At 32.1% G+C, this 14,542-nt stretch overlaps 1 protein-coding gene across 1 annotated transcript in view; it reads right to left on the reverse strand.

Annotated features, from left to right (window-relative positions):
* Positions 1-14,542, reverse strand: part of LOC120766308 (elongation of very long chain fatty acids protein 7) — a 48,087-nt gene that overhangs the window by 21,827 nt on the left and 11,718 nt on the right. Inside the window, exons 3-5 of the mRNA XM_040091724.1 lie at positions 14,096-14,176; positions 3,239-3,401; positions 1,205-1,341 (exon numbers count right to left, since the gene is read on the reverse strand). Of these exons, the coding sequence (XP_039947658.1) occupies positions 1,205-1,341; positions 3,239-3,401; positions 14,096-14,176 (381 nt within the window). The remainder of the gene's footprint in view (positions 1-1,204; positions 1,342-3,238; positions 3,402-14,095; positions 14,177-14,542) is intronic.

Consider the following 14,542-nt stretch of genomic DNA (forward strand, 5'->3'; position numbering starts at 1 on the left):
ATGCCATTATCGCAGCGCTTAGTTGCGTTGCATATATACTAGGATGAGTGGCTTATGTTTTGGTTTTGAGTAACTTTTGGTTCTCAAAGCGGTCTGACGATTTCTAAGGATTTTATGATTTATTATCTACCTGATAAGCTAACCTAGTCAATCATATGTTCTTGTATGTTTCACTTCATTGGAGTTCTAGGTACCACGACGGACCGGTGTTAGAAGCTGCCCATGTGAGATACCTGGTAACCTAACCTAATCTAACACACTATATGTTATCACATCTTTGACTGAGATAAAATCGTTCGTCGTGATCCATTAGAACAACGAGAAACTTTTGTTTGGTATGAGTTTTCGGTAAAATAAGGAAAGTAGATTACAGAAATCAATATTTTCTTTAACAGCATCCACAACTCAGCTTAATTAAATAATTTTAAACTATATTACAGCATATAATAAATTGGAGGGTCAATTCTTTTGCGCATTACAATAATTGGTTTAATCAGAAGCAGTGTCTAAAAAAGAGCCATTGTTTTGTAACACTGTACAATTTTCAGGCAATTAATTATTTTTTTCATATTTCTGCCCAAGCGGAGGTAAAACCTCCAATGGAATCTTTTTTTCTTAGTCAAACTGACCTGACCTAATGAGCACACGTACTGCTTGTTATTTAAATGAAACGTGTTGCCACTTTTGGTCTTTTGCTCACATTTTGTGCGCAAATATTTACTCGTTAGTAAACAAGAATTACCCAAGCCTTTCCGGCTGACTTTATTTCTTTGCATTTAACATTAACTTATTACCACGAACCAATGCGAGTCTACGTTGCGGCATGCAGAATTTTCCAACAGGTTTTTTCAATTACAAATTAAGCTTATTTATTCAAAATAATATTCTCTGCATGTTATTTATATTCAGGCAATACTTAGTACGTGTAGCTCGTTTTCAGTTGCCTTTGCATGTGGTCACTTGGCCGAAATTTGGCAATAATTCTAGTTAGCTGCACATGCTGTGGCTCTGCAGCTGTAACCAGCTTTTGTATTTGTTATTTTCGTTAGTAACTTTTCTAGTTTTCGGCATACAATTTTGTACTTTTTATATTTTTTTTCTTGTCTAAAGACGAGGACGCATTAATTGTATGCTTAAATGTTTGTTGTTTGCTTTTATATATTTATTATATACATATGTATGTGTGTATAGGTAAAATACTTACGATTTGCAATTCAGTCATATACTTCTTCCACCACAGAAACTTGGCGTATTCTGGTCCCATGGCAGACATCATATAGTAGAAATACATGCAGACGTGCACGAAATTGTTCAGCAGATTGGGGAATGTTGCATTGCCACCTGTGAAGATTTCGAAAAAAAAATAATATAAATAACTTTAAAAAAGTTTAAAATAATAAAATCTTATTACATATCTGATATATGTATATTATTATAAACCATCATCATTTCGTTAAACAAATAGATAATTAAGGGTCAAATCGCTGGATTTGTTCAGAGTGGACCTTTGTGACCATATGTGATTTAGGAGGGGGCACAATAGACCATAGGACTCAGTGCACACTCTCAATGATTTTCTATCTATATCTATCAAAACTGATTCAATTGATATAAGAGTTAAATCCGAAGAAAATTTGCTAAACTTTACTAGACAAGCCATGTGTGTTGCGCTAAGGTCCACTCCAACCACTTAACGCCATCTGGCACCTATTGCCTGTAGACGTCGTCGGGAGGTGTATGGCTGCGAAAGTTGCTATCAGACCTAGAGAATCTCCGTTCCTAAAATAATACGTGTCTAAACACTCGAAAATCCTCACTCAATTTGGCTTCATCAATTGGATCATATAGCCGCCAAACCGAACTCTGGCGGCTCCTTCTCTGCTCATATACCGCCGAGGTAGTTATGGGTGGGAAAAAGCTATTAGAGGAAAGGGACAATGAGCCTCTTTACGGATGGGTCAAAGCTTGGGGTGAAGGTTGGTGGCGGGGTTTACTGTCAGAAGCTCTCTATCAACTCCAGGTTCCTACTTATTGACTATTGCATTGTTTTTCAGGCCGAGGTTGCAGCCACTAAGGTAGCAGTAGATTTACTGCTCCTTAGTGCAGCCTCCTTCAGAGAAGTGACCATCCATTCAGTGAGCAGAGCGCGATACTAGCCTTAAACTAATTAACAGTGCATTCAGGGCTGATCAAGCAGTGTCTTACCTCACTATCAATAGCATCGAGTGTCTTTGTGATTAGACTGGTATGGGTGCTAGGCCACAGCAGAATCGCAGGAAATTGTAAAACTGATGGAGGAGCTGGTAAGAAAAGGCACCCGAGAACGGCTATCGGTAGATTTTGGCGAGTCGGTGATTCCATATTCCGCCTGTGCAAATTTTTATTGGATACAAGTTCGAATACAGGTGTTATTCTAGTTACATATTGCAGTCCGCGTGCTCAGCCATTTAACCTAACCTTACAAGACAAAAAAATTTGAAAATATTGACGCAGCGCTATATGCTCCGGAAGATGCTGTCGACGTACTATGCATATGTTTTGAGCTAAGATGCACTCGTACCTACCAGCAAATTACTGGTTGAGCGATATTGACTGGATATTGTAACCGTAAGCCACTGAGCATTTCTACCAAAAAACTGCTAAATGGAAATTTTAAGTACAAGAGCTCATGAACAGAAGCCTTATACTTTCAAATAGAATAGTGAAAATTTTCTAACCAAACTGCTGAGATATTGAAGCGTTCGCTTCAGCCTATTTCTGGACCCACAATGGAATGGAATGCAACGAAATCATGGTGCGGATCGTCGTTGTATTCAGAGCATTAACAATATACTAACTGAATGTTTACATTTGAAAAATTGTAAATATATGTTGAAGGTTGCCAAAAATTTAAATTGCAATTTTAGTTGTTAAACGAATAATTGTAATCTTGCTCTACAACTAGAAAGATTTAACAAATATATATTTTAAGGGAGCGTGCACTTAACATGTATCAAGTTATTTGCAAACTTGTCACCAGATTGTTCGGCTTCTGAAGCATAGCCTTAGATAATATAGTCTGTCAAAAATTTTCACAGATTGTATTTCTTAGACTATTTGAATAAAATCTAATTTGCAGAATTTTAATCTGGTAACATTGCTTTTATGAAAAAAAAATTTTCAAAATTTTCTAAAATTTGTATATTCAAAATCACCAATCATATAAGTATTTTAAATTTCTTAAGTCTCAAATACGCACCAGCCAAAAACTTTACGAGCACCCAGGTTTCCAATGGCGTTACCGAGTGATGGTACACATGCAGCCATGTTATTTGTGACGATTTTTTCCGCAGCACAAAGAAGAATGTGTCAGCAAATTCAGTCAATTTCGAGAGGTAGTAGACGTAACAGAGATTCAGCATCTGCAAAAACAAAAAACGAATAATTTCAGTAAATTAAAGTTGATTCGAAGTATATTAAAAGTCGATAAATATAATTTCCTTAATGATGAAATGTTTACACTTAAAGTTTGTTTACATGTCAATATATTTTTGGGCAACAAACTATTGATATTAACTACTTTTAGTCTGAAAGTTTATGAATAAAACTGTATGAGTCAAATACAAAAACAATTTCGTTTTTTTTTTCATATTAATTTGCTAAGTGACCTTACATCTTAGACACGCGTCCAAATAATATATGCACAACCACATACATACATATTTACATATTTATTCCGTCATAACAGATATTCGCACTTTTTTGCTTGAAAATAAAAAAATTAAAAACCATAAAAATCAAAGGTTTGGAAATTGTTTTTGCAAAGAATTAGTAAGCACAAGAAAACTCACAAGCGGTGAATAGCGTAAACCGTAAGCGTCGTTGGCACTATGGGCATCAATGATTGAATAAAGATTTACGCTCAAATGTATGTATGTATGTTTGTATATGTGTGCATATTTTTATTTAGTAAATACTATAAACGTCGCACGGTTGGTATTTTACACGGTTTTTGCAATGTTACGAAGGAGAAGGCATAAAAGACTTAGTTGGTTTGGTATTTGGCATAAATATATTGTAGCAAAAATATCATAAACTCACATAAATACATATTTACATAGTTAGTAACATAGCAGGTTTTTGTTTGCATGCCATATTTATTATTTTAGTTTGTATTCGCGTGTGTTTTCGCGGCAATTATCAATGGCTCTACTTGTAGGTCAAACCGCGAAGTATTAAGTCCAATGATGAGGTGTAAATTTGAGTTCTAAAATATCGTTCGGAGCAGGAAGGTGATAATAAATTATGAAGGAAGAAGTTTTGTCAAAATTATGATGGTACGTACATATGTATGTGTACAGATTCTTAAATGCAGTGAAATGTATGATATTTAAACTTTTTTGCAAATGCAAAGGAATATAGTTTTATTTAATAATAACGTATATTTTGTATTATATTATAATATAAATTAAGGGGTTAGGGGTAGTTAGAATTTTCAAAAAATTAATTTTTTTTTTTTTTGTTAAGTGTAATATCTTAAAAATATTACCTGCAAATTTCACGTTTATCCGATAAATAGTTTTTGAGTTATTCCACAAATAACAAAGAGAGCTCGGCACTTCAAAGCGCTAGTGTGAAACTTTAAACGCGTTTTTCTCAAAACAATGTTTTTTTAACCGGTGACAACTTTAACTCGTAAACCGTTCAGTAGATTTTAATGAAATTTATGCAGCTTTTAGAATACATAATAAACTCGGGCCTGATCGAAGGATTTTTATTTTTTCGAAAATTTCGATTTTTTAAGACCAATTAACTGATTTTTTCGCAAAAATTTAGAAAAAAATTTCCTGAGGCCGCCATTTTGTTAATTTTGAAAATAATAAAAAATTCTTTGAATAGGCCCGAGTTTATCTATTTATAAAATTAATTTTTTCTGTCCGATTGATTTTAGATGAGTCTCCAAGGACTTATGCTTGTCACCGCAAGTACCTTTTTTTGGAACAGGGTCAACACAAACAACTATAACTTTGGAAATTAAGTTTTTTTTTTTGAAATTTTCGTGACTTCACGTCAACACATCCTATAATAATGTCATATTACTACTTTTGTAAAATAACATGATTTAATAGCTAAAAAAAAATACTGAAAACTCTCATTTTGTCGTGCCTCTGACTACCCCTAACCCCTTAATATAAATTTAGTTCTATTAAGAATGATGTAAATTGATAATAGCAGCTGCACACATATTCTGAACTTTGACTGAATAGACATTGGGACCAAAAAGTACCCGAAATTGTAACTTAAATTCCACGGGTAAATTATATTTCAAAAAAATATATTTTGCTAAGTTGGTAGGACTGTTCTTAATTATTATGCCAAATATGCGCTGGAACATTCAACCAGTTTGTTTACAGCAGCTGCTTAAGTCGGTACACCTCGGTAGTGAGATTGGATAAAAATATCGAATTTGTCTCAAATTTTGTATTTCTAACCAAATTTCGTGTAGGGAATCGTTGCGAATGTTGAAAAAACCTTACGGTCAAAAACAGAAGCCTACGAGTGGTACAAAGTCTTCACAGACGGTCGAGAAATCGTTGAAGACATGCCTCGTTCTGAACGACCTTCTCATCAACTGAAAATACTAAACACAAGTGAAGAATATGATGCTTGAAAATCGTCAGGCAAGTGTTAGAGAGATGACAAGAGTGTTCGACATCTCTCGCAAGTTCATTCGAATGAATTTGGTGGACTCGTCCCGATACAGTTGATTTTTTTCAAAAAGACGAGAAATGATCTAATGAATTCAAAATTGTAAAATAATTTAGCGAATGGGGTTCTAAAAACAAGCTAAAAAACCTCGTTGAAGTCGGTCAAAAATAAAAGTTTATGCTCTTTGGTTTATTTGATTACCGTGGAGTGATTTAACATAAATTCGTTCAACAGGAACAAACGGTCAATAAGAATTACTACTTTCCGTTCATCTATGTGAAGCAATTCGTTGTACACGACCGGATTTGTGGAAAGAGAATTAAAACCATTAAATTTTCCCTAGACATAAAAACGGAGACACCGTTGATCAGATTTGGCTGTCTGTAGCTTTTTTTCGTTGAATTCGTTCGCTCATTGGAAAATCGGTTTCTAAATATGCACAACATACTACAAATGATTAAGTTATCTCACATGCCAATAGAGATATACGGTATAAAGTCAAACACAGTGAGAAAGAAGTCTATAATTTTGTATATTGGAGATCACAAAGGAAGAGAGAAAATTCTCTAAAATTTTAATTACTGAGAGGGTCCATATCTAAATCATTCATATAAACAACAGTTTTATCTCCTTTTCATTAAAGATCTTATTTTTTCATCACAAAAAAACCTGCGCCAGTTTTATATAATGACGCTACTATTAGTTAATTTGTAATTTAGCTTTCATCAAATCTAATTTAATATATTCAGAACACATCAATTACACAGTAACTTAGGATATCAATTACGATTTTCTCAATTAGCTATAATAGAAATCTGTCAAGTCATATTTAAGACTAAATTAAGTTATAGTAAATATTGTGAAATATTTGTACCCGGTCTTTCCAATTTTTTATTTCTATTTTTTTCTATAGTTTTTTTCATACTAACTACATACTTATAGCGCTAAGCGGCTAGTTAAGCAAAGTATTTTTTTTTAATTATTATTGGAGCTTTACAGCACTTCAACGTCAATGTTACATTTAACAGCTCTGTAATTGGATGTGTGGAAACACCAACACCGGAAATTCCATATTTACTCAGCTGGTTTTCATTTTAAACGATTGTGAATTCACGATACTATCATTACCTACAACTTGGTGTCCTTGTTGCAGTCAAATAAAATGATATCAATAGTTATATGTGTATATAATTATGTGTTTACTGTATATTTTTCCATTCCTTTTTTGTTTTTTTCTTTTTACTACAGTGCGTAAGTTCTGTGCGTTGCATATTGGATTTCCCCGGCAATGGTTTTATTGTTTCATTTACGCATGAATAAGCAGAACTTACATCATTTAGGCGGGTTTTTGGTAAACTCAATTTAGAGAGGGAAACATATTTGAAATTGAATTTTGAGATATATGGTATGTCGTACGTGGTAATCAAGTATATTATACCGAAAAATGTTGTGAAGAACCAAGAGTGATTTGTCCATAATTCTGGCCGAATAGCTTGAAGGAGCTCATAGTGCACTATACCACGATAATTACATAACCTTACTTTTATGTCACAGGTAGATTTCTTTACTTTTATAATATTTTTCCTTATTTTCATATGAAAATTTGATTGAAGAACGCGGGCAATTAAAGCGAGTATAGAAACTGCGTATAGAAGACAGCTATTACTTAGAGGTCAGTGAGCATTTCGAAAGGAGAGCTCATTTTATTTTCAATTTCTCCGTTGATATATCATTTTGATCGATATTATCGTAACACAGTACATTATACTAGCAGCGCAGCAAAAAAAAAATTAAAGCCCTGAACAAGGTATATTAAGTTTTCCTGAAGTTTGTTACACCCAGAAGGAAAAGTCGGAGATCAGCGCGATTGTCATATCCGGCTCTCTATCTACCTGACTGTCTGTGACGCGAATTTATTTATCAGTTTTTGAGACATCGATCTGAAATTCTACGCCAGTCCATTTCATCTTAAATCCCGCTCATTTGTTAAAACCGCCGATGTCGGAACAAACTAAATGAACCTTGTATGGACAAACTAATTTATATCACGCGATATTTGCATGGAATTTAGCGTATATTATTATCCAAAGAAACAGTATAATTTATGAAAAATTGTTCAAATCGGACACCTATATCATTAATCACACTAATCGACAAGAATCCAATTGTATGGCAAACAAGATATCTTCACTAAATTTGGCGTGGATTATTGACCAAAGCAACCGTTCAATCTCCGAAGAAATTCTTGAGGTCAGCACAATATAGAATATAGCTGCTTTACAAAGTGACAGATCGAAATGAAGTCTTGTATGGAATCTTTTTTATTTGTGACGGTTACTATAGCTTCGGAGCAGGCGAAGTTATCGCATTTTCTTGTATTTTTTTATTTTGTAAATGAATTGCACCTATCACAATGTTTTTACAAAAACTACAAATATTTTAGTGCAGTTTACTAAAAAAAGTAATTACGATCAAAAGTTCAACATAAATAACGGTATATGAAATTACAAATGATTGTGTTTGCGAAGACACTTTAAATTAATTAAAAACATAAAACTATCAAATGAAACGAGCATACAATGCCATAAATCAACGTAATCCAACAAGAGTACAACAACAAAAAACAAGTACTTGTACTCATGAACATACAAGTGCATACACTAACGTATACATGTATGTATATAGGTAAGTAGTACTTGTTCTTCAAGTGATTTCTGTAGCGGCTTACATTGCCTACCCGGCGTATGTGCGATGTCAATAACATCAATACATGCTCGTATGTAACTAATTTTGTACAAAGTGGCATACTATATATATACATATATAGCATATATATCTACATATACACTTACATAATTGTACAGTATAGTATGTATTAGAAGCAAGGCGAGTGCATTGGCGCAAGAAATAAGAAGGTAGCGCTGGAAGGTAATAGCGGTGACCTTGATAAGCTGCATGTATTTGCTGTTTATTTGTTATTACCTTTTAAATTTGTTGTTGCTGTTGTTTTTTTTCTTAGTAAAAATAAATGCTTCGATTATTATAGTTGTAGGTTTTCAGTGTTTCTCTTTCGGCTTTTTAAGGTTTTTCTTTTTTTTTGCCAGCAATTGCAGTTAAGTTTACAACACAAAAGTGAGAACGAAGTACAACAACAATAATGTAAACAGTAGCTCTATGTAAGCACAAAAAAAAACACAAATATGTAATAGTCATGTGGCGGGTATGAGTAGCATGTGCCCGTTAGTTATTATTACCGCATTTGACGGCGTGAAGCATGAAGGAAACGTGCTAGACAAGTAAGCAAGCGCTTGGAATTATTATGAAGTTGCAATCTAGATGAGGGATGTGGAAATTGCTTTAATTTTATAAACTAGTTTAGATATTGGCTATATTTTGAGGCTTTGAAAATTTGTGCAATATTTTTTCATCCATTCTGTGCTTCCATTATATTATAACCTAAGGGTGAAAACGTGTTTTTCTGGGTTTTGGACGAACACAATTTTTTTTCGAGTGAGTCATAAGTGCAAAAGGTAATTTCTCCGTGTTTCGAAGTTAGCCTCCAAACCGAAATATTCGTCTTCGAAGTTTGAAATTTGGCTTATAGGAAAATGTAATTAATAATAGTAAGTAGTTACAAAAAAAGAATATCGACATCACCTATCTTTTTCTCTTGTTTCGATAGTTTATAATATTTTTCGGTCAAAAAGTGTATATTTTCTTGGGCTTGTTGACTAACCGCTTCAAGATTTTGGTACTAAAGTACGGAGGTTTTCACGAAACTCAGAAGATTTAGCGGAGACACATACCTCTTATGGATTCCGCATAATATCTTCGCAAGTAAATTTAGCCAAGACACACACCTCGTTCGGAATTAGAATATATTCACTAGTGCGAAAACTGCCTTCGAGAACAATAATAATTAGACTATATCTTAACTTAGCCTACAACTTTCAATTTAAATGTTAAGGCGACTTTTATTTAGATATTTTACTTAATTTTCTTTGACATGCCAAAAAACTCAAAAAAGAGAAAATAGAGGGCCAAAAATGTAGTGAGAGGGACAGAGAAAAAGAGAGAGATAAAGATAGAAAAAAGAAAGCAAAAATAAGACTTTGTATCATATGTATATTAAAATAATTTGAGTGATTTCTTTCTCACTTCGTAAATACTTAAAGTGAATTATTTTATCTTATAAGCCGTTTGTTAGATTAACAAAAATATTAGTGCATATTATTTTGATATAACGCTTAAAATGCAGTATTAAAATCGGGCTTCAATATCCGATACTTCCCTCAAAAGACCAAATTGATTCTTATTGGCTTTCTGAGAGAAAAATCAGAGCTTCAGTTAGCTGTCAAAATACATTATAAGCCCATTATATTAATTTTCGACCGTTTTATAGATTTTACAATGAAATTTTCGAGCAAACAGGCATGAAGCATATAAGAAGAACGGTAAGGGATACCTTCAACAATATTCGTCGAATTATTCATATTGAAAGGTTTTATAGTATTCGGTGTTAACTTATAACGTACCTATCCAAACTGGGTGATATCGCCCGATGAACTCAGTGTCAATTCCAGTATTGTAGAATCGGCTATTTTGGAAATTATCCTAATGTTCGGATTTCTGCCTTCAATGGTATACTATTTTGAGGTTCAGTTAACCCGATGCATGTGAATGGGTTCGCATGAAAATAATACTAGTTTCGCTCTACAGCCAAATATAGACAAAGCCAAGTAAATCTGATGGTAGAACTTGAATTGTAAGTATTTGTAACCAAGCAAAAAAGATATTATGAAAAACATTAAATAAAATGGAAGAGACCAACTTAATAGGAACCCAATTTTATAAGTAACTACTTCTTGCTGCAACGAGTAACTCGGTGGCACCGATTGCAGTCGGCAATTCTGCAAGAAGTCGCAATAACCGCCAACATAATAATTGGAGACCAATATTGCTGCATGAACAACAAGAGTCAAATCCAGCGCTGAACAATGTACATATGTACATACATACATAGTACGCTTGCAAAAATATAAAAATAATCGCAATCAGAAATAAACGCAGAACATTTTCGCTATTTGAAACGTATGTACTATATATGTACATATGTTTGTCTGTATAAGTAAATTGTCGGGTTCATTTAATGCTCCAATGAGATTTTGGCGCGCGCTCAGCCATGCATTGCAAAACAACCTTATGTATGTATGTTTGTATACAGTATAAAGTATAAACGTATATAGAACCACTTAAAATTTATTGCAAAAAGAACAAACACTTCTTCCGAAAATACGGCTATTATGGTGGCAATGCCGGTATGCATTGGCCGGGTACTGTAAATACTGCATAATTATTTTGTCATGACTTTTCGTTGATTGTGTCATTGTCAAAATACATTCATACATATTTAGTAGTTAGTCACAATTTAAGTAATCACATTATTATTTAGAACCCTCTGAGTTTTCATAACAACTGTATATATGTTCTATATTGGCTATAAATAAATCTTTGGACATTTGACTGATGTTGATTCAATGATGTCAATGAATGACATTTGATCCGTCATCTGTCCTTAATGTTTACTAATTATTCATGTAATCAGTTTGGATTGTAACGAATATTATATAAGTATATTCTAATAAATCGTAAGAACTTTAGAAGTGTGAAATATCTTAATAAATCTGTAAGAATTCATAATGAAAATTCTGAATGCGAAAGGCAATACTTTTAGGATACTTATTATCCGCAGTACCCACATTGAAATTAACCAAATTCAATCAATTTTTTAAATGTGAGATAAAGGATGATTTTATCACTATACTCAGTGAAGGAAGGTTAATTCGGGAAATTAATGTTATAATATTCGGTATATGAGAGCTAAGGAAAGATTTCGAATATTGTTGTCATATATAAGTGATAAAATTTTTGACGAGTTTACTTTCAATAATTTTTCTAATGTTTCAGTTCTTCTGGATTATTCTATTATTTTTTCTTGATTTGTTACATGTGAAGTGGTCACGGTTGTGGTCCAATTTGATTGATTTTCTGACTAAGCCTGCAATGCATGGAATTGAAAGTGTATGCGATCCTATCCGGGAAACATGTTCCCGTTTCTGGTCTAATTAAAAGAGAGTTCATATTATTTCTGCGGGGTTTCAAAAAAACTGTTTTGGAAGAGTTCCTTGCTTATGTTCAGTTTTCTCTAGTGTTTTAGATATTATTTGATATTATGGTGGACAAAAACAAAATTGTTTTGAAAGTTACCATCTATAATAATATCGTTAAAAGGGCAAAAAAAAAAAAACACTTTAGAAAGAGTTACCACCTGTTTAAAAATTTAATATTAATAAAAATTTTAAATTAAGCGCAGTTTAATTAATTATTCACATAGAAACATATTTTTGAAAGGATTTGTCATGTTTTTTAGTTAAATAATTTTAGGAAGAGTTGCCAACTGTTTACAACTTTTAGCTCTATAAATTGTTTTAAAAGTTACTATCTTTAAAAAAATTGTTAAAAAGGAAAAAACAGAAACATTTTAGAAAGAGTTGCCACCTGTTTCAAAATTTCAAGTCAATCAAAATTTTAAAATAAGCGCAGTTTAAGAATATTTACAGTAAAAGATTTATTTGCAAGGGTGTTGCCACCTTTTTAATTTTTTTACTTAATTAAATATAATAAAATAATACTCCATATACAGCAATATTTCGAGAGTAAGTCATTTAACTTTATTTAAATTTGTAACTTATCCTATAGATGTATAGACGTTAATAATTTTTTAAGAGAGCGGACACTACAGAATTACAAATTTATTGAAATTGTTTTTAAATTGTACTGTTTTTTTGACAAATATTCTATATATTAAGTATTTATGTATATATAATTTATTTTTATGTTTACTTTACACACTGATAAAAGCGCAGAATCGTTAAACTCTCTAAAAAACATGTACGTACTTCTCTCTCTAAAATCAATGACATCGAATCGAGAGATTGGGCTTAGTGACATTACAAAAAATTAAATATAATACAAGTATAATGAAATGCAAATTGTTTTAGCGTTTGCTTTGATTGTTTCACTTTTTTTTGTTTATAGAAGTATTATGATACTGAGCTTCATACAAAGCTCTACAACAGTTTACACAGCGCACGAATGCATTCGTATTTAAATTAACCAAATAGTATATATTAAATTAATATTTGCTTGAACTTGCGTGAAGCATTTGAAAATACCCGTTTATTTCGACAAAAAGAGAACACAAGAGATGAGTGAAATGCGAGATGATCGTACAAAAGCCAAATTGACTGCTTAAGTGCAGAAAAGGCGGCAATGGACGATAAAGACAACAAAAGAAATTGAAAAATACAAATTCAACGCTTGAAATGCTGTTAGTCGCGTTATGTTAAACAGAAATTCATATTAATCTCTTATTTTGAGCGCGCGTCGCACTCTCCCTTTTCTACGCTGATCGCTTTCTATGAGCTTGGGTTTAAGTCCACGTTTGTTTGGTTGCATGTTTTAAACCACATTTTCGCCATATATACGTATTAACCTTGAAAGTTGGCGACGAAAACAAACATGAGCTAATCGCATTGCAGTCGGCGTTTTTTTTTTTTGTATCATAAAGCGGTTTAAAACTAAAAACTTTAAAATATGGAAATTGATTTTTTTATGTGATCCTGCTTTTAGCTGTTGCGCGTGCAAGTTGGTATTTTTATCTCCTTACGGAATGCAAAACTATCGAAATGTAGTGAGTTTAAACTCTTTAATATCAAAATACAGGTTAAATTAGAATTTTTATAATATTAAAGAGTTAATTCTCACCACTCTACTTTGTTCGGTACTTTACAAACAATAGAAATATTCTGTTCATGGCTTGTGGTAAAGTATACCAAAGTTTAAGTCGACGTAGTGCATTATATTTTCTTTACTCCTAAAGAAAATTTATCCAAATATATCTCCGTACTATCTTCTCCTCTAATGGCAGATTTTAGCACAACTTTCAGAATTAATATGAAGGCAACCTCAAAATATATTTTCAGTTCGGTTTTTTTTTATTACTGACGCTCAAATTGTATTTCGAGATTTGTAGTTTTCATAAGCTTCATTGAAACTTTATGACAAATATTTTTGCTCTTCTCTCTCGCACTATGATACTTTTTTATGCATTATTGGAAGCTGAACAACAGATAAAAATAGCAATATGTCGTACTTTTATGCATTAACCAAATAAAGCGCGAAATATTTTTTTTTTAATATAACTCAAGACAGTAACACGTTATTTTTGAAAAATACAAATATTTATGATTTGTTATATAATAATCTATCAATATATATCAACCTATGTTTTAATAACATTAATATAACGTTCTAATATTCATATCAGTATACATGCATCACTTACCCGTTTTGACATTGGCCCATCTGAGTAATCCACGGGTTCACATTTCAAATTGTAGTTATTCAGCCAACCAGCCATCAGATGCTATAAAAATATAAATATTTTTTAGAAATTTTATTTTTCAGTAGGTATAATTTTTTTTAATTTTTATTGTACAGAAGTCAAACAATATATGGCTTAGACATTAAATTTTCAATTTAACTTCCAATTTTGGAAAATGAAAATTTAATTTTCAATTCAAAATATTGCTACTTAAAATTAATTTTCAAATTTTTTATTTTTTGTTTTAATTTTTAAATATAAACACTTTTTTTTTGTATTTTTCAAACCAATTAGGGTTTGGGATAAAAAATGTAATTTGGAATTGTCCATGCGGTATTTGGGATTAGAAATTTGAAAAATGTTTTAAAATGAAACAAAAAATAATTTTAATTTCATTTGTTATTTCAA

This window comes from Bactrocera tryoni, chromosome 1, assembly GCF_016617805.1.
Source record: "Bactrocera tryoni isolate S06 chromosome 1, CSIRO_BtryS06_freeze2, whole genome shotgun sequence".
NCBI lineage: Eukaryota > Metazoa > Arthropoda > Insecta > Diptera > Tephritidae > Bactrocera > Bactrocera tryoni.